This window comes from Mya arenaria, chromosome 11, assembly GCF_026914265.1.
Source record: "Mya arenaria isolate MELC-2E11 chromosome 11, ASM2691426v1".
Lineage (NCBI taxonomy): Eukaryota > Metazoa > Mollusca > Bivalvia > Myida > Myidae > Mya > Mya arenaria.
Window position 1 is genome coordinate 29,581,906 of NC_069132.1, and position 22,097 is coordinate 29,604,002.

The following is a 22,097-nucleotide window of genomic DNA, read 5'->3' on the forward strand; positions in this document are numbered from 1 at the left end:
AAAATGGAAATGTACTGGACAAGTCCAACTGTCTGATGAACATTCGCATTGACTGATAAAGACATATAGTGGTGTTACTAGCCCCGCTCTAAGTAATGTTTTTTTTAATCAACAAGGGGTGAAGGAGACTTTGACAGAGAGTCACCTTAAGGACACTTCTGTGCAATTATTTGAACTCTGGCCAATATATTCTGAAGGGAAGATTTTCAATATAGATATATAGTTGTAACTAGCCATGCCCCTTGCTTACATTTTTTTATGAATCAACATGGGGTGATGGAATTTGACAGAGGGTTACTCTAGGAACACTACTGTGAAATTATTTGAAATTGGGCCAGTAGTTTCTGAAAAAAATTTTTTTTAAGTTTTCTTTATAGACATAATTATAGCCTAAAGTAGCCCTGTCCCCTTGCGGCCATGTTTTTATTACAAATCAACATGGGGTGAAGGAATTTGATACAGGGTCAACTAAGGCACATTTCTGAGAGATTATTTTAAAAGTAGGGCAGCAGATTTCCGAGAAGAAGCTTTTCAAAGATTTCTATATTATAGACATATAGTGAAAATTAGCCCTGCCCCCTTGTTGCCATGTTGTTTTACCAATCAACCTACCGGGTTAAAAAACATTTCTATGAAACTATTTGTAAATAATCCAGCGGATTCGGAGAAGATTTTCAAACTTTTCCATATAGACATATAGTAAAAAGCCCTATCTAACTGGCATTTGATTTTTAAGAATCAATATGGGGTGAAGCAGTTTGATACTGGGTCACCTATTTAATACAGGGTCACCTAAGAAGCAAAATTATATTGCAATCAGGCTTGCGATTTCTCAGAATTTTTTTTTTTCTCTTTTGGTTGCCATGAGAACCCAAGCTCTGCATGGAACTGCTTCTATTGAAGGAATCTTGCAGAGAACCAACCAAAGAACATTCCTATAAAGTTTAGTTGAAAATGTCTGAAATTTCCAAATGGATTAGGAGGAGAAGTTGTTTGAAGGATCATGGCGATGACCACCGACAGACGGGTGGATGACGGACAATCACCTTATCACAATAGCCCATGCTGAGCATTTTGTGCTCTGGTGAGCTAGTAATATACGGGTTTTCAGTATGTTTAATCTGAGCACTGACTATGATAAATACAGAATGTCATGCAGCCTGATGTTCATTTCCCAAAACAAATTAATATAACATGTAAATCTGCATATATATTCCATATGTTCATAGTTTGTTCCTAAGTAAATTCAAAGATGATGAGATATTTCCCGAATGTTCATACTTATGGCGTATAATAAACAGCATCGTGTCCCGTGTACACATTTACAAAAATGTGTAATTGTGGGGGACTGCTGCCCTTAACAAGTCTTCAGTTTTTTGCCCATGTACAAGGAAGCACATGATGCTTTTAATGTCATCAGCGTTGGGTATTAAACTTCCACAAATAAATAATAAAATAATTTATTATATGCCTCATATATCAATTTCCTTTTCCATATTCCAACAGTGAAAATACATCATGCCGTATTGAAAACTCGGTATCACCATACTGTCGTTTTCTGATTCAGTATCATGCGAGTACCGTGTATTATCTCGGAACTACTTTCGCATTGCTAAAAATATATGACCAAAATAAACTGGTAAAACCTGTCAACTTTTAAATACATACATTACAATGATCTAACTTTACTCACGCTCCAAAAGCATGTCAATATCCAGGCACATGGTTCCCATGTTATTCAAAGAACCATCAGGATTAGCACGAAGCATAGAACACTTCCAATTTATCTAGACACTAAAGACAGCTACTTCAGTGAACTAGTTGTTTGCCATTTTCGAACTCGAAGTACATACATGTAAATTGTTGCATTATCCATAAATTACCCTGAATATGAGCAGCTCACAAATACAAAGAAGAAGTCAATTCGCGTCATTGATAGAAATAGCTATTGACTCACGAACATCCCTCAATTCTGCATTTTATGATCGTCAAAAAATCCCACGAATATTTACTTTGTTAAAAATGGCCGTGTTACGTCTACAGGAAATGACCATCAGTGTATAATTGTAAAATAAGTACCGATTTTTAGGTTGTTGTTTTTTTATGCTGTGACATTTAATATGTATTTTCGTATTAGCAATTTGTTAATTTTGCTAATATATAAAATATTTTGTTCTTATTTTGCTCAATAAAGTGAATTCTGACTTCGTTTCGCTGTAGTAGCCTCCCTTGACTTCATTACACAAAACTATGTAACACATTCGATTCATACGTGCATTTGACAGATGGCAGTAAATTTAAATCAAATTGAAGCCGTAAAATAAAAAGGAATAATTAAATAGGCAGGTATATAATAAAAGGAATATTACGATAAAATGCTTTTCTGGTGACCTGCATCACGTCTTGTTCGGTGAGTAAACATGTAGCCGGTCTCGACCGATACGTGTTTACACACCGAACTGGACGTGATACAGGTCACCAGAAAAGCGTCCTATCATAATATCCCCTATATTTCAGCAAGCAAAAATTGAAAGAAAATGTCCAAAAACACTTAGTACCCTAGATTGTGAATTTTGAGTATGATCATTGTTAAATGGGCTGAATTTCAGCCCAATTTTCAGCCGAAAAAAGAAATGCTAAATAAGAAAAACGTTCCATTATAAAAAAACATAAAGTTAAAAAGTGTTCTCATTAAGAATTGGCTGCCGGCCAAAATGGACAGTTTAAATGGCAATTGGGCAGGTTCAAATTTGGTAGAAATAAATTAATTTTAAGACGAATAAGTAGTAGCTGGTTGGTTACTTTACTATTTGAGATTTTTTTTTTGTTCAACTGAAACATTTTGAGAACCCAGAAAAAACGGTGCCTGCAACTGACATTTTCTCATTGTTTTGTACTTGAAGAATAACAAAATGTACTATGTTTTTACATATTTCTAAATAGCACAATGGATTTATTCTGGCTGTTGTTTGAAATTACCAGTGACTTGTTGAAGAAAAATTTTGAACAAAATATTCAGGCTAGTTCATTTTAATTCAGGCTAGTCAAACGTCACGTAAATGACTAGCCCAACTGACTTCTTTCACTGGATTTCTAAAAATATGTAAAATAAGTTACCCAAAGTACATTCATAAAGGTGTTACAGACTGTACATTTGCTTTTTAATTCAGTTGAAACTAAATGTAAATAACAGGTTTTGCAATCTTTGGCATGATAGAAGTTTTATGTTTTGTAATATAGTATAGTGTTCAGGTTCATGCCTCTGCTAATGGGATCGTGGGACAGATTCACATTTAATCATTTAGAAGAGCTCTGAAAACCACAAATCCATAAAGCTGATTACAATCACCAAATTTCCATTTAATAAGTATCAGAAACAACTGACCAATTTCCATTTAGTCATTAATTGGTTAATTTAGAAGGGCACTGGCTTCTATAAAGGCCTTTGTGCAGAATTTCTCACTAAACACCAAGAAAATAAGCTTTTATTTTCGGCATTCTGAATGAGTTTTCCTAAGTTGTTACTTTAACCTCAATCGTGTTTTGATTTTTTTCCAATAATCAACAACACATCACCTAAAAATGTTACCTGCATGTAACGTTATAATGAAACTAATCACCTTCCAAACAGTACCTTATTTGAGTCATAATGTTACCTACATGCAGTTTACTCAACTTACATTGTTTCTGACGTCATTAGTCAGCTGCCTAATTCTATTCTGTAGTCGTCGATGCCTGTTTTGAAGTTTCTTGAAAACCTGTCTGTATGCCTTCTGTTCATTCAATATCATCACGTTCGATGCAACGAAATATTTCAAGCGCCCATTTGCGAAGTTTCCTCCTGTTAAAGCTTTATCCAGTTGTCCTCGTATTTTTTTCTGCAAGTCATGTAGCCATGTCATCGTGTTTTTTATCTGAACGACATTTCTTGCCAAAGTCAAGATGATTTTTTGATGAACTGCCAAAACCTTGGATTGCTTGTTCCTTGATCCAACTATACCTAGAAATATTAAGTTTAATCATAACATGTATGGGCAGAGCAACATGATTATTTGAATCTAGACATTTCCATGTTTAATGTAATCATTGAAAGTTGTCCAAAGAGAAAAATGAATTACCAAAGAAATCTGTTCTCATTTGAGACATTTTGCATTTTCAGGAAACTTTGGACTTTTCCCATTGCTTATCAGTGCCAGAAGTTTAAATCACAAAAAGTAGATCCACATCAAAGGATACATGCTGCAGGCCCTTTCATAGTAATTTTATTTTTGCTTACAAATACTTACTCCAGGATACTGGTAACATTAATATTTTTATTATTTTCATATTTTAACGAAGAGCTACCAGTTTGCCATGGACACAATGATAGAAATGATTTTTTAGTTTATATCGTAATAAACAAAATTTCTATTCTTCATATTACTGATGAAGGTGTTCTAACAGTTGAAAATTGTCAATCCTGAAAAATATCTTGGGGTCTGTCTGAGTATGAGGGATTCATTCCCAAATTTAGGGTAAAGGGGCTTAGACCTTTGCAATTGTTTCCAAAGTCACTTATATTCATTTCAAGGTACTACTGTTTTTGATGCAAATGTCCAACCAAAAAACAGTCTTTACAACTTTACAATAGTCTGAAGTTAAAGGCTCTCAAACCTGATTTAAGGATTAATCCTTAACATTATAAGAAACCTTGCTTATGACAATTAAAATTAATGTATAGAAAAGCATTTTGGTAAAAATAACTATAGCATGTCCATACAACAGGCAAAACAGTCTAAACTGCCTGTCCAAAAGTGAAATGACCTATTTTAAAAATCAGACAGGGGTAATTTTGAAGACTGGTATGTACATGTATATGTATGAAAACGTATGAACAAAATATGTAATTAATTTCAAAAGCACCACATATACCACTGTAAAATAATGTCCAAGTTTGGGGTTTAAAATAAATGAACCTTTGTCAACTCTGTTTGTCCTGGCTATCTTCTTGTCAATGGTTGTCTTCAAAGCTGTCAGCCTATGCTTGACTTCCTGGAAATTGACAGTTAAACTTTGAAATAAAAACAACATAAAACAGTACAACAAGTTTGCTTATACAACTGATTGCAAATAAACTTAATGAAATTGGCTTGCCAATCAGTTAAAGGAAGCAGTACATTCCAAGTACTGCCCCAACAGTGGCTTCAAACAGTCAGTTTCACAACTTCAAAGTTCTTGGAACATAATTTAATGATATATGATTTAATTCGTTGATTAAAGAGAAACCCATGTGAACACTTAATCACGAGTGCGAAACAGTGGCTCCAGCTCTTTTAGGAGCTGTGTATAAAAAAGAGCAAATGCCACTTCCGAGCTAGAGCAAAAGAACGGATATCATCGAAAAACGTAAGTATGACTCGTTATTTTATATAATATCACAATTATGAGGGCTTTTTTTAGAAATCAGGGAATGCAGTGCCATATAAATTTGTTTAATCTTCACACGTAATTCTGTTATTTTGTAAACATATTGTTTATGGAGTTATCAAACATAATATGCATGTTTACAAACGAAAGTAGAACATTTCCACTAATTTTCAAAAACGCTTAGTTCATTTGAAAACAACAAACAGCACTTGCATAAAATTGCAACAAAGCCTGCTATATAAAATTCAGACTGTGAACAAGATCAGCAAATTGTGCAATGACTAATGTGCTAATTTTGGTCATAAAATGGATTTAAAGAGTATGCATTATATACAAGTCATCTTGATGTACTGACTTCTGTTTCAAAATCCATCTATAAAACCACAGCCTACTAAATATATCTCAAAAAGCATTCTTTATATACATACATAATACCTTACATAAATGTGTCCCTAAGGCCAACCTTAAAAAATTTCTTGTTTGGAGTAACCCTACCCAGATTTTTTAAGGTGGGTAGGTAGGTAGGGTTTTTTTTTTGTTTTTTTTTTTTTCTCCAACGACAACTGGATCTTGTGTACAGTACATTCACTACATAACACTAGTTATTCAAGGCATTGTAATAAACTTTTGAACAACAAACATCTTAACTTCTGATCCTTTATTTTTTTAATTTCAAAGCATGAGCAGTTTGGCTGTCTGTCTCAGTCTGTGATTGGTTACTACTAGATGGGTCTTCAATGTCAATTGTTACATATTTTAAAGTTTTATCAAAGTCAATTAAGACTGAAATCCTGTCATATGAATGTGGACTAAATTTTTCTGTTGCAATCTCTGAGGGCTTTGACGAAACCGTTATTTTTGACAATTTTTCGAAGTTGTAGTAGCTCTCCGGGATTGTTTCATCATTCTCCATTAAAATATCAAATACATCGTACCATGTGTAGTCGACATTGAATTTTCTTACAAAGTTGTTTTTAATTTTTTTATTTAAGTAATTTATTGTCACACAAAACGTAATTTCGTTCGGTTCACGTTCGACAAACTTGCAGTCAGCCATGTTTTCGAAACGCTCATTGCGATCAGCGATAAAAACCGAAGCTCTACGAGTGTGTCTACAAATCGAAAAGAACCGAAACAGAAGAAAAAAGCAGAAACAGAAAATAGTAGCGGAGAGGCGTTGAAAAAAAAATTCGCGGATCAAAATACCAAAAATTTTTTGAGTCGGCAACGATTTTTATGGGTCGGTTGCGTTACTCCAAACAAGAATTTTTTTATTTTAGGCCTAATTTGTACATATAGTCAATCGGTCCGTATATACATGTATAAGAGTATTTTAATAAAAAATCCAGTTTTATGACGTCAGCGGTCCAAATCATATTACTGGCCGGTCCGGACCTCGCAAAAAATAATATGGACTGCTGACATCATAAAAATCATGAGTACAACTTGCGATTTTCGCATCGGCGAACAATTGTCGCCTGTAAACATGAATTGCTTTGTCCAATAAAACGGATCAAAAGCACTATCGAAATATCAAATGGTAATATAAAATGTTCGGTATAATATTAAGGAATATATATTATAATATTATATACACGACTTCGGGCCATATGGCATTATAAGCCAGTTAAAGTGAGCCCCTGAAGGTGAATGGACATTGGCTCCCTTCCCTAAATTTGCCATCAACTTCCACAAAGTGCAATGGATTTGAGTGGCATTTGGTGAAAAATGGGTGGCACTTCAAAGCACCGCGTTTGTGAAGCTTTTTTGGCACGGGTGGTGGAATATCAAGAATTTCACCAACTGCAGTTGGTGAAAAACTGAACTTAGTTAATTTTTGGGGTGGCATTTGGTAAAAAAGACTCAAGAGTTCTGTAAGATGGAATTCAGCAGAATTCACCATTTATTATCAACATGGAATAAGAATAGCATTCAGTTGCTGTTTATGCTGCTGTTTTAGTATCATTACATATTCTACTATTTAAAACTAACTGGTAATACTACTTTTGGGGATTTCTCCCTCTACTACTATAACTACATGTTCTACTACTTCTCATCATGTTGCTGGTTCTATTGATGATGATTATGATGTTGGTGGTTCTATTGATAATGATTATGATGTTGGTGGTTCTATTGATGGTGATTATGATGATTGTGGTGGTGGTGATTATGATGATTGTGGTGGTGGTGATTATGATGATTCTGGTGGTGGTGGTGGTGGTTGATTTTGACAATTGTGGTGTTGTTGGTGGATGATTGTGGTGTTGGTGAATTTGATTATTGTGGTGGTGTTGGTGATTATGATGATTGTGGTGGTGGTGATGATCATGATGATTGTGGTGGTGGTGACAACACCAACATGTTGTTATTGATGATGATGATGATGATGATGATGATGATGATAATGATGATGATGATGATGATGATGATGATGATGATGACAACGATTATCATGATCATGATAATGATGAGTTAAACTAAGTTTTCTGTGTACAAGTGCTCTGTTGCTTATTTCCCAAAGGTACATCTGGGATCCCATTATATGTTTGATTTTAAACTCTGAATGACATCTCTGCTGGAAAATTTTCTCAAAATATTTGAATCTTCTGACAGTTACTAGTGCTCATTTTGTGGAACTTTGAATTGTGAGAAAAATTGTGTGCAGTTTTGTTTAATTAAATGGATTGATTAAAAGATAACTGTTTTTTTATCATATTAACAACCAAAACAGATCATGACTAATCATATTTTGTTTTATTTCACACATATTAGGCTCTTTGTCTTTGTTTAAAGTTTGACTAAGAGATAAGCTTTATGCATATACTGTCAAGTATGTTTTATTTTTTCCAAAATAATTGACAAATAAAAGGGTGAGATAAACACTATTAAATGCCAGACAAGAAAAGATGTAGCTAGTTGTATACATGGTTCATACAGACTTGTCATCATCAAATTCCAGGACTTTTCCAGGACTTAAAATATTTTTTCCAGGAGTGTATACCGTGTTCGGTATAAAGGTGCTAGTGTTGGTTACTTACCCTGCCTAACATTGTTTAAGAGCTGCAAGCTTACTATCACTTGTAAAATGAAGTGATCTTTGATGAAACATTGTTATTTTGATCCCTCGACATGTTATTTACATGCTTATCTCCCTTCGCATGCGATTTCAGTGCAGCTTCTCCCATATTTGATATGTCAAACAGTTTATCGCAAACAATACAAAGCGCTTTTGTCTTGTCGGCCTTAAATGGACGAAGCCATCGTCTATAGTTTTCATTCGCCTCCCATTCACTTCTAAACACACATTTTCCTCGCGAAGACATTTTTATTGGATTATCAGAAGTAAACAACCGGAAACATTCTATTCTGCGCGTGGCACTATAAAGGCAGTGTAAAAAAACGGGTTTAAGACCTGGAAATCACGGCGCTTTTTACGGCGTCTATTTCGTCGATGAAATTTGACTTCCGATGGTCAGCAATGTAAATATTCATGATTTTTTTTAATAGACAGTGTTTGTGCGACCAATTTCAAGGAGAATTATAAATTTTCATGGGAAATTTTTATTATTCCAGGACATTTCAAGGATATTTCTGACAATGTCATTTTCAAGGAGTTTTCCAGGACTGATGCCGAATTCAAGGAGTTTTCCAGGACTTTTCCTATCCTGTGTGGACCTTGGTATATGATCTAAAGTGCGTGTGTGTTTTTAAGAAAAACAGTTGAGGTTATTGACAAAGCCTCAAGGTGTTATTGATGTTGTTGGTTGCATGATTTTGGAAGAATAAAGATATTCAAGTGAATCTTGGTACATACACATGTTTCCAAAGACATTTATATAACAAATTTTAGAACAAATAACATTCTTCTGTGAGGCAAACCCTGTTATATTGAACAGATTTACTAAAATGTTCCCTTTTTCAGAAAGAAATATGAAAAGAGGACTTCTATAGCAGAAGAAGTATAGCCAAACTTGCAGAAAACAACAACCGGATGAGCATCACTAAAGAAAAGAAACAGGTTACTGACTTTCAATGTTCAAAATACCAAAACCGGTTGTAAAATTAACTTTTTACCTTGTCTGCATTGGGAAAAAAACAGTATCCTCATAGCTAATACAACAGACCAGTGCATAAAACATTGCAAAACATATTTGCAATGATTCAATGTATGAGACTGGATTCTAATATTATCTCATATATCATTTTGTTGTAATTATTGGTATTAATCTGGCTACATGTAGGCCCAAAGCTGAAGAAACATATTTAAGAGTATGTTTTAAATGTTATTTTATTTATGGATCTTTTAAATTTTACAAATAAATTTTGAATAATGATAGCTAAAATGAAACCTCAAGATTACATAATACTAAAACTGTTTTCAGAATTTCTCCAAATGTAGAAATGCAGACAGCTCTTCACCATCAACTGTGATCCTTTGTAATTTTGTGTACATATGAAACTTAATGGACTGCAAAGAATGATTGTTTTTTTTTTTGTTCTTAGGTTGTTGTATGCATACTACATTATCCTATGATTTTATTTCCACTAAGTGCCACGTAATATCCACCAAGTGCCAACGTTGGGTGGCATTTGGTGGAAAATGGTGAAAAATTAGATCAAGGTCCCATTTTCCTCTGATTTACATCATTTTACACCAAGTGCCACCCATTTTCCACTTCCAATTCATGGCAAATTTAGAGAAGGGCTAACACCTCGGTCCAAATATACCTTTGTTGGCTGACTGGCCAGTCCTTATAAATGTCATATGGCCCCCAGTCAGTGGTGTGTTATATTTCTTACATATATATATATTGAGTCGTGTTTGCTAATTTAAAACAAACCTTTAAGTTTCCAAGCTTTTTATGGACTTGATATTGTTGTAGTTTGTGCCAGAGCTTGGTGCCATTTCCTGGTGATAAAGTTAGAAATCATATAAAAAGGTATACCAGGATAGTTTATAACGATAATTGAAATTAATAACAAAGACAGGAGATTTTACAGTGTTTTTTCAAAATGTGTTTTATACTTAACACTTAATATGCAAAAGTTTGGGTGTTGTTGTTTTCTCCATTAGCTCAGTTGCTTAATACAGCCACAAAGACTGGTGGTAAAATCTCCTCCAGGCTTCTGTACTTATGAATAATTATAACACCATTTTAAGATTTTCCTAAAATAACTATAATTTTGGAAGGCATTTTAGATGCTCAACAAATTTGCCTCAATTTCTCTTCTAATGCGAAAAGTCAGAAGGATCAGACAATCCTGGTTCAGTACTTATTAAATCAATTAAATTATTAATCAATCAGGTTATGGAAATTTTAAACGCTATTTAACATATATTGTATTTAATGATGATTACAAAGTAGAATAAAATAATCGTTGCCTGGTGACAAACAATGCTCTAAGACAAGCCAACAGCTGGCTTTAACTCACAAATACATAATGGTGGATGTATGCTTATGCATGATAACTTCTATTTTATTTGATATATAACTAATGCACCAGTCATTTGTAACCACGGCCCCCCCAGGTCCGGGGGTATACCGGGGATAGCCGGGGAAAAGGGCCGTGTTTTACCTTTCAGGTGTCCCCGTGCAAAATATAGCGGGGAATGGGTCTTACCTAGGGTCCCTTGGGTGCGGGGGCATTTGGCGGTGATTTTACCACCAGTTCGTCCCCACAGGGCGGGGATTTTTACCCGGGTTTGGCTGTACCGAAAGTCAAAGTCCCTGCTATACCCCGGACCTGGGGGGGCCTTGGTTACAATTGACTGGTGCATAATACACAATAAAATTAACTCTACTGTTTTGATTAGTCTCTGATAGTAAATTGGAATACTTGTTTTGAAATACAACTGATAAAGATCGTTTACCTTTATCAGAACCAGGAGCTGTGTTTTTAACGTCCGGATGAACCTTAGATGACAAGTAGCACTGCCTTGTCGCATTGACAAACTTGAAATAGCGGCACATACTTTCTCCTTTTTGTAAGCACGCCTTAGCACACTTTTCAATAGTATCATGACGCTGTACTAACACATCCACATGAGTCAGGGTTGATCGATTTGCTGCTTGAGCTGTACCTGCAGCTGAAAACAAAATAATCATACATAACAATGTTATGTTTGTTTATCTTGATGCTACTTATATGGGGACAAGTTAACCAAAATACAACCATAAATGAATGTTAACTCGTCTACAATTCAACCTGTAGATAGCACTGAATGAAAAACCTGTATAATTGCATTTTGGCGCAATATTTTTATTTAACTTTCTGACATATGCTAATTGTGGGTGCTTCTTTTGAGAAAACACCCATTCCAATTAGAAAGCAAAAAAACCTGGCCGGATAAAAAAATCCAACACTCGGGCACACTGCGGGTCGGGTTACTCAAAAAGCCTCATTATCAGCAAAATGCCCTCAGGTTACATTTATCTTTCCAGACTGGAAACACATGATTGATATATACTTTTATGACTGCAAGGGAGGGGCAAGCTTTGACCCAAGGGGAAAAATTTGAACATTCTTGGTAAAGAACCACTATATGAGACTACATACCAAATACTAGAAGAATCTAAATTTGTAACATTATAATAATAGAGCATGTTGTAAGAAATTCTTTTAACAACATCAATTGCAGCAAAATTGAACTAGTAACTGTTTTGTTTTTTTGTTTTAATTCTGCAAACATACACAATTATATGGGTGGTTTTCAAAATAATGAGGCAAAAGTGTGACATAGGGGTTGAAAATTCAAACCAAGTTTTCATGATTGTCACCTATTTTACATGAAAGTATTTTACATGAAAGTAAATACTTCAAATTACACAGAAACAACTTTGGGAAAGTATCAGAAAATACATATAAAAAAATATTGTGACCTTAAATCCAAATATTGCGAACATTTCTTACAATATGGTTGATTTATAAGTGTCTTATGACAAGAACCTTGCATAAATCATATGCTTTTTCTGAATTGTATAATCAGTAATTGGTACCTGTGTGTAGTCAGGTGCATAATAACTCAGTTGTTTAAGAAAAAAAAATCAACACATTTTGTCTAAATTTGAAACCAAATATAAATTGTCACCTCACAAAGTTTTTGCTGTAATTAAAACAAGAATCAAATAAGGGAAAAATCTACATTAACCTCACCTTATGCATCTTTATAGACCAAATTTCAAGAATGTATTGTAACTTAAAATTTAACTATTTTTCAGTGCACAGGGGACACATATTGAAGGCCAATATAATATGCATTATTATTCACTTTCATGTTAATAAAATAATGATTTGTGATCAACTTAAGACATTTCTGTGTATATGATAGAGTGTATTCCTCAAAATGTCTTCAGTATCAAATTTTTCACAACAATTTCCTCAAAATTCAACAGCATGTAATGATGCAAATGGAAAATAGTGGCTAAGAGAACAACTTACAGCAAACAATAACATATATAACATTTATTACTTCATATTGAGTCTAAAAATAAGAAAATATCATCAATGGTAATATAAAGTACTAGAATTCATACATGTTTAATACTTTGTTAAATAATGGAAAGAGTGCACAGGGGACAAATCATAATGCAAGTAATATTTTTTAATTATGTAATTATTTTTGTAACTTAACTTTTCCTGATAAACATTTTTACAATAAGAGGAACTGTACTTTCAGTAAAGCTTGAAACAATACTGTAAATGTTTGAAAGATTATATTAGAGCCTACAAAACTAAATTTCTAAACAATGGAATAAAATATGTCCACAGAGTGGAATAAAGATTTTGGTCTCAATGTACCTGTTACCATTAAACAGTTATGTGAACATGTCTAAATTTAATTCACATGTCTAAATTTAAAAGATACCTCTTTGCCTTTGGCATCCTACTCAATAGAATAGTATTTTTATTAAGCATTATTCAAGAATTAAATTCAAGAAAATTCTCAACTTTTGGTTTCCACAAGGATTTAAATTCACCTGGCTTTGACATGGTTTTACTTTGGTCCATTTTTAGGTGCTTAAATTGTCAAAGACTTTTCTTGCAACTCCACATATTCTTAGCATTGCTTGTGTATACTAACTGCCTTTTTAATTTTTTCCTGATTTAGTTGGTTTGCCTACTTTTCTTATGACTATGACTGACAGACATCACCAAATGTGTAATTTTCTACAACATGACTTACTTTAAGACCTTCACTTTGGTGTGGCATTCTTTACCAGACGGTTAATTGTGGAGGCCCATGCCATGGAATCCTTCCGAAGGGGTTGTTTTGCATTTTGTGCTTTTTCTGAACTGATGCTGCTTCAACTGTGTGTATTCATATCTTCTCATTTTAACCTTTCTCCTTTTATTCTGTCCGTCATTTTCTGGACTTTTATTGTTTCCTCATTTCGCTTCATTTTATTTCTTTTCTGCCCCTGCTTCTTTAGTTTCTCCTTTTCTTTTATTTGTAAATCATGTATAGGATCTATTTGTCCTCTTTCTTAGCGTTTGGGCAACACCTGGCACATTCTGCTCTTTTTCTCAGTATCTTGATCTCTGTCATACACTTTCTGCAACTTTTGATCTTTCCTAAGTCATTCTCTGCGCTTCCTAGACTTCATTGTGTTAATATTTTCAACAGTCTTTTCTTCATTTGTTTTCATATTTTCTATGTGATCTCTTTGGAAAAGGAAGCTTAACTACAAGCTTTTCCACTAGGGTACTTATTTCCTGTACAAAATTATAATCTGGTATATTTGCTATCCATATGAAAAAAATGTCCCCTGTGCACTGATTCAAGCATACAATACCTTGCACATATAAAAGCATTACATGAATAATTTCAATTTGATTTATGTTTTTTAATTGTCATGATAAAATCAAAATAGAATATTTAAACAAAATATGTTATCTTATGTGCCTCAATACTGAAACTGTACTTAAATTAATTTGATATACATTTAAAAGTAAACATTTAATGGCTTTATAATTAAATAATAAAAAAAGTATTTATAACACACTTAGGCGTAAAAAAATTTTTTGTGTGTTTCCGGTTACCCGGCCGTGTCTGTTCCGCGCCCGCCGACCGTAATTTTTTTATCCTACCCAAATATTCCTCAATGTCGTCAGAAGCTTTAAACGTGTATTTTATTCATCCCGGAAAAATCGATAGAGCGTCTGAGCGCACTGAGTAGGAGTAAGCAGGCGACAGATAATGGCGTCTGCTATTCTGTCACTCAACATAAAGAAATGTCCCCATTACGAGGGCATTCGATGCTTAAGAAGCGTAAACCAAAGCCACCAAATAGGGCAGATTTGGCGAGAGTACCACCCCACTGGAAAGATCGTCAAAGCAGTGTCGATCACTGGCACTCGGCATGACGAAAAGGTAAAATAAAAACTGTACTGGTCGGCGTTCCAGTGGCGGCTGTTGGCATTCTATATGTAAACAAATTATTTTTTCATGATATTTTATGCGGCAATTCTGAACTTCTGTACGTTTTTCTGCAAAACAAAAACAAAAACCTAACAAAAACCGAGTTGTTATTGACAAGAAAAATGCCAACGGCCGCAACTGGTACGCGAATGTCACTGGTTGCCGACCAGTAGACATCATTTGAAATTCAGTTGACAGCTGGATTTTTTTTTATGACATGCACCAGAAAGAAAAACTTAATAGATGTGTGACACAGAGGTGAGTGTTTTTATGTATCATCTATCGAATAGAGAGGGGGAGGTGTTTTCATTAGGATAAATGAACCACCTATCCCCACCCCCTCTCAAAACTTCTGCCTTATCCCCAACTTTCAATTGGTCTGTTTAAAAAAAAGAGAAAAACACTTAAATATAGGGAGACCCATGCCCAATTTTTTTTTAGGTGAGAACTTGTGTTTTTTTCTGCTGTAATTTTCAGAGAAGTAGAATCTATATACATACTTTAACATATTGGTTTCCTAAATCCATGCTGTTATTTCTTTAATGCTTAATGCATGGCAAACAGTGTAGACCCATTTTTAAGGTCTATTCTGTTTTTAGCTAGGCAGAATTTTATTTTCTACCCCTGGAAATTAGAAGGACCTGATCAAATGTAATTGAGAGATATTCATTGGTTTAGATTTTCAATGCAATAAGTGTTTTCTCATGACACAGCTTTATATATAAATATATTCTGCTCAGGAACTTATGAGTATCAATGTGCATTGTATTTTTAAGAGACTTGAAAAATACCACAGTTATTTTCATGGAAAAATGTATGTTCCAACATGGTTAAAAGTTCCGGTAGTTTTATACCAGACAAACTTGTACAGGTTTATTTTGAGCTTGTTTAATATGGTAGGCCACGGATCGTTTGTTTAAGAAAGTTTGACCATTTTAAAACTGCTGAAACTTCTTAAAAGATCAATGTTACTCGAAAATAAAACTTGTCAGTATGTCATTATTAAATTATGTCTGGCTTGTGTGAATAATATTTTTTGGTAATTATGTAAGAGTACAAATTAGGATTAACTTTTTATCAGAGAGTGAAATGCATGCAAGTCTATGGGGGAAATGTTTACCCTGCGTTTCTTTTTCCCGGCAGTATGTATGTATGTATGTATGCATCCTTTATAGATAAACAATCCAAGAACATGGGATTTCTTGGAACATGGGATGGGGTGCTAGGGGGCGTGAGTAGTGTTGCATCTTTAACTACTACTCATGAACAGACTCAATAAAACCGAGTCTGCAATTTTCTCTATATGAGTTGGCTTTCTTGGCTTTCTTGCTCTTGAAGGATCACCCTTTTACCTAATTGAAACCAGTTCAACCAGTATAACGTGCCATCAGGCCCTGGGGTTACAAAACCTTGTCAACTTGTGCTTAATATATTGAGAACATTATTTGTATTTTTTTTGCAACTAAATATAAACTTTTGGTTTCAAAAAATATTTCATTGCTATAAAGAGAATATTTATTTAATAGTAATGGAAAATAAATTGATTATTTTTATGTGTTACCGATATTTAATGCAAACTTCTGTCAACTCCGGTTGTAACGATATCTGATATAATGGATATTGTGATATACTGCTTGTACCAATACTGATCTGTTGATTCTCTTTTAAACAGCCTTTACAGCATGCTATGGGTGTCATAGTAATAGCTTTTGAAAAGTTTACATTTAGATGAGACACCGATTAACTCAGCGTCTCATCTGTATGCAATCTGTTTGAAATTCAGAGTGTGTATTTTATCTCTGCTAGTGACTCAAATATAAAATTAAATGTTTCGCTTTTAATGATAATAATTCCGATATAACGATGATAATTTTGAGGTATGTCAATATGGTTATAAGCAGAGTTAACTGTTTTGCAGAAAGCTGCATTGTTTTTTAAATGTATGAAAGCAACACATACCCTTTTTGTTTGAATTAATAACATATACTTGTGTTGGAATTGTGAAGTGTGAAATACTGTGCACAGCCTTATCAAGTAACTGGAGTTAGGGCTATATATCTTTGACAAAGCTGCATGAAAGCTAAATGTATATTTTACTGACTCTACATTTAATCCTTTAATAATAATATTTAACATTAAAAACACAATACAAAACATTCATAATTGGCATTTTATTTTTTCCCATAAAATTCCAATTAATTATTATGAATGTTTTGTATTTAATAATATGGGAAATGGAGCATTTGCTCCTCAGGAGCAAATGCTCAGTTTTCGATAATATTTGCAAGAGTGATCAAAATTAGAATACAATGCATTTTTTTTTAAATGTAGCATACATGGAGTCAAGGGTTAATGGATAAAATAAGCCTTTCTGACTTCACAGTGTTGGTTTATTGATAGTAATAAAGAAACAAAGAAATAAAAATACAAGTTGTTTGTTTTTAATATTGATCTTTTAGCAAGAAAAATGACAGGATAATAGTACTAATTTGGTGTTTCCACAGACGTCCTAACAGAAACTGACAAACATAAACATGTGCAGCATCTTGTTTCCTTTGGTTTGCTGTAATTGGTTGTATGGGTCTTCATTTAAATATTGTACATGTATGGTCCTGAAAGTGCACCAATTAAATTATTATAATGTTATAAAATATTCAAAACATCGAAAAATGGCATCTTTAATGGCATCATATAGTAGTTGTCAAAGATACCAAATATGTGACGGTATAAAAAAAAAAAAAAAAAAAAAAAAAAAAAAAAAAAAAAAAAAGCCTGCCTACCGTCCCTATTTTTTTTTGATCATGTAACCTGAAACACACATTTTTTTTTTTTGGCCTTACCATCAAGTTGCTTAACTATCAAGTGATGCCTAAATATAAAATACACATTTCTCAGAATGTGGAAATAGCACCATATTTGTTAGTTTATGACATTTTATTGAAATCTGCTAAAACAGGGTGCACAGGGGACATTGCTTTAAACCATGCAGATGCTTCAAATCTCTGTATGTGAGGGGCTGAAAACTGTTTTTGCATCTGTTGTAATTTTCTTTTCTGGGAAATACAGCAGAATATCATTTGATTGAAGAAATTATAGAAATCTGACAACTAACAACCGAAAAGGTGCACAGGGGACATTTTGGGGGTAATATGTCATGCATCTGAGTTACGGACAAAATAATGTATGAAATAATAAAACTATGTTATTTATATAAAGCTGGCAGGTTAAAGTTATTAAAATAACATAGTAATTTAATATAAATAGTGCTTAAATGGAATGGTAGTGTTCTCAATGTGAATCAAATATTCTATCTTCTTTTTTAAATGAATGGGGGTCTGTCATAACTTTTTTGCTGAGCCATTCATTTGAAACTCAACAATTTTCTTAACAAGATTGATTGGCCCATAATGTGCCTGCCAAATCTTTCCAAAAGTGAAAGGAATAAAAGTTAGGAGAGATAACAGAAAAAGCCTCATTATTTTGAAAACCACCCATATATATATATATAATTTATGTTTAAAATTTGATGAGATACTGTTTGTTTTCAGGTGTCTTTTAAATGACTGTGTTTACATGTATACATATGTGAATGTCCTAATTATTAGATTTTACTTTTTATGTATTCTAAACTATCTGGTACAATTTCATGTATTTAAGTTCTGTTAATGGGAAGCATCATAGGCCAAACAAAATAATATGAATGGTTCACGAGACCCGATTGATCAGAAATTTTTACAGCCAACTTTTTTTCTTCATAAATCAGAAAAAAAATGGACAAAATAGATATGAAACACGGTACGAATTTGATTGGTACAAAAGTGGTGAATATGAATCTACATAATGTGTTCAGATTTTTTTCTTTGGACTGAAAAAAACAATATGGCAGCCTCTAAGATGGCTTCATGTCTGCAGCTGTTACTAAGTTTCAAAAATGTTTCCATCTGGAGTTACTTCATAGGAATTGGGATCATATCCCCGAAATTGGACAATCCCCCGAAATTGGACATACGTATGTTGAGTTGATTCACAACTTTCATCCACCTAAATTAAGCATCACATCACTGTCAACAATACTAGAATGGGGATCATACTAGAACCAAACATACTAGAATCCTTACAGTTTTTATGTTGTTGTTTTTTGTCAATAATGTCAGACCTTTAAAAGCTGCACTCTCACAGATTTACCGCTTTTACAACTTTTTTATTTTTTGTCTTGGAAAGAGGAATTTTTTGCGTCAATATCTGCAAACCAATGAAAAAAGATTGCTGACAAAAGATAAGATTGCAGATTTGCATATTACCGTTCAAAAATTAATGTTTTATGACTTAAACCAAGAAAAGTGCATAAAACATCAATTTTTGAACTTAGATATAAAATTCTGCGATCAATTGTTTTGTCAGCAGTCTTATATAACTGGACAAAAAGTTGTCAAAACGTTCAATCTGTGAGAGTGCAGCTTTAAAGCAGTTTTTAAACTTAAGAAGTCAAGGTTGTTTTGATGAAGTAGAACAGAAGCATGACATTTAATACTTTTCAATAAAAATAGAGCTGTCACAGGAGTGACAAATACCTGCTGAATGCCGCCTGGACACAGGAACAGCAAATTATTTCTTTAAAAAGAGGCCATAACTCCGAGGTCATAACATTGTACACTGCATTTCCACTTATCATGCTAAACTTATGTGTGTTAATTAATTAAAATCCATCCAGTAATTTCAAGTTACGCTGCTGTCAAGAAAAAGTAACAAAGGGCAATAACTATGCAGCTTGCTTCACTGTTCTTCCTCTAATTGTGCCTTACCATTGTATGAAGTTTAATTAAGTTCGACAATTTAGTTTTCAAATTATGCTGCTGACAAGGAAAAGAAACAAAGCGCAATATATGAATATATCTCCTCAATGAGATCTAAATGTATATGCAGTTTGAAGTCAATACTACAAAGAATCTAGACAAACAGAAAGTATGAAAATTAACAAATGTTAATAAATAAAAAAAAACCTGCACCCAGAGTTATAGTTCCAGTGCACTGCACTTCTCCTGGATGAGATCTAGATGTTTATGAAGTTTGAAGTCGATACCTCAAAGACTTTCAAGTTATTCTCCAGACTAAGTATGAAAATGAACAAAGGGCAATAACTAAAGAAATACTGCATACAGAGTTATGGTTCCTATTAATTGCACTTCTCCTCAATGAAATCCGTATGTATTTGAAGTTTGAAGTCAATTCCTTAAAAACTCAAGTTATGCTCCAGACAATGGCAATAAATAAAAAAATATTACACCCAGAGTTATGGTTCCGGCGCACTGGACTTCTCCTCAATAAGATCTATATTATGTAAATAAAGTTTGAATTCAAAACCACAAATTCTTTCAAGTCATGCTCTGGAAAAATTAACAAGGCGCAATAAAAACGCATTTAAACAGTTATAATAAAACCAGAAATATAACTTCATGTTGGTCAAGTATAAGTTTTTTATCAAATGCAAAAGGTCGACACTGAGATAGTGAGTGTTTAATTTCTTCATAACAGAATCGCGCAGAAGTAAGTCTCCAGGAGTAAGGAAAAGAACACTTAAATTTATGATAATCAAGCATATCAAAAGTTAATAGTCTATGGTTTTATGAATGAAAAGAAATGTTTGAAACAACTTGTTTTAATAGTAAATTTTAATTGCTGCAAAACTATCTAATGTGTCATCAGACTGTTACCTGAATTTGTTTTTGAAAATGTAGGGTGAGAATTTTTTGTGCACGGGGCAAGTCGATGTTCAGGTCGACCCTTAAGAAATTTTTCAAGGCCTGCCTAGTACTGAACCGAAGTGACTCACTTTTACAAGTGGATGAGACTTGATCAAGGTGAACATTCTGACCAAGTTATAACATAATCATAATTCCTGCGTTCCTTGTGCATATGGCGAATTATGTGACTACACAAAAAGCTATATTTGAAACTGATTTTTTTTAGTATTGTTAATTTTTTTACCCTGGATTAAAAAAGAAACAATAAGTACAATACCCTTTCTTACACACAATATAATTTCAGCCAAAGCTGTTTTTAATTGAGTTGCTAATACCTTTTATGATAAAAACAATACCAAATGCAATCAAAATAATAGTAGAACCTCTCTGAAACAAATTTATCCCTGTAACTTGTAAGCAGTCTTTTTACCATTTCGTCCGATATAGTTGACGTCCGAAATGCATACACATTTGAATTTAAAGGCCTTATTGTTATTGAGCATTTCTGCAGTAAAGAAGCAAATAAAAACAATTCAGAATAATATGCAACATATATCACACTTATTGACTTAAAAAACTTTTTACACAATGTAATTATTTCATTAGCATACAGCCACCTAGCTGATGCATCTGCCAGGTCTGGCATGATGTGGTTAGCTTAAAAACATACATGCATGGATAATTAAAAAGCTCACCTAACAGCAAAATTGGCAATATTAAACCAATTTGCATGTCTCATTCTCAGAATTTATATTATGCGTTTTTTCATCTTGTCGACGCCATTAATTTCTGCGAAACACATTGATGACGTCACTTGATGACGTTTGTCACACGTGTCAACGTTCTATCCACTCAACGTCTTTGGTATTTTATGAATGCATAAATATATATATGACATACAAAACAGAATATCTTGACAACAATATTTATAAAAAAGAAAACATTGAATTTAACATTTATATCTAATTAAGGGGCTAAAATATTTGTAGCAGAAGATATAAATGTATTATTTTTCCATTTAAGTCCAATCTCCTTCCAATATCTAATCTCTTCTCATTAAAATATTTCTTCTGCTACAAATATTTTAGCCCCTTCTCCTTCCAATATCCTTCTGATATTTGAGTCATCTTTTCTTCCCATAATTTAGTCTCCACAACGTCCGATATTCTAGTCCCTTCTTCCAATATTTAAGTGTCTTCAATTCCAATATTTCAGCCCCCCCCCCCCCTTTCAATATTTAAGCCGCTTCTTCCGATATTTTAGTACCATCTACTTCCAACATTTTAGTATCTTCTCCTTCCAATAGTTTTTACTCTTCGATCTCCTACCAATGTGTTAGTTCTCTGTCCTTCCAATATGTGTTTTCTCGTTCCAATCATATTAGTCAAATCTCGATCCTTCCAATATCTTGTCCCGTATCCATCAAATATTTTAGCCCTTTCTCCTTCCAATATTAAAGTATTTTCTCCTTCCAATATTTTAGGCTCTCTGTTCCATCCCATATTTTAGTCCATTCTCGATCCTTCAAA

At 33.5% G+C, this 22,097-nt stretch overlaps 1 protein-coding gene across 1 annotated transcript in view; it reads right to left on the reverse strand.

The window, feature by feature from the left end:
• The window catches only part of LOC128208461 (uncharacterized), a 37,536-nt gene extending 16,190 nt beyond the window's left edge, over positions 1–21,346 (reverse strand). Inside the window, exons 1-5 of the mRNA XM_052912024.1 lie at positions 21,264–21,346; positions 11,279–11,494; positions 10,248–10,315; positions 4,956–5,031; positions 3,681–4,000 (exon numbers count right to left, since the gene is read on the reverse strand). Coding sequence (XP_052767984.1) covers positions 3,681–4,000; positions 4,956–5,031; positions 10,248–10,315; positions 11,279–11,494; positions 21,264–21,300 — 717 coding nt within the window. The 5' untranslated portion in view covers positions 21,301–21,346. The remainder of the gene's footprint in view (positions 1–3,680; positions 4,001–4,955; positions 5,032–10,247; positions 10,316–11,278; positions 11,495–21,263) is intronic.
• Positions 21,347–22,097: the final 751 nt, after the last annotated feature.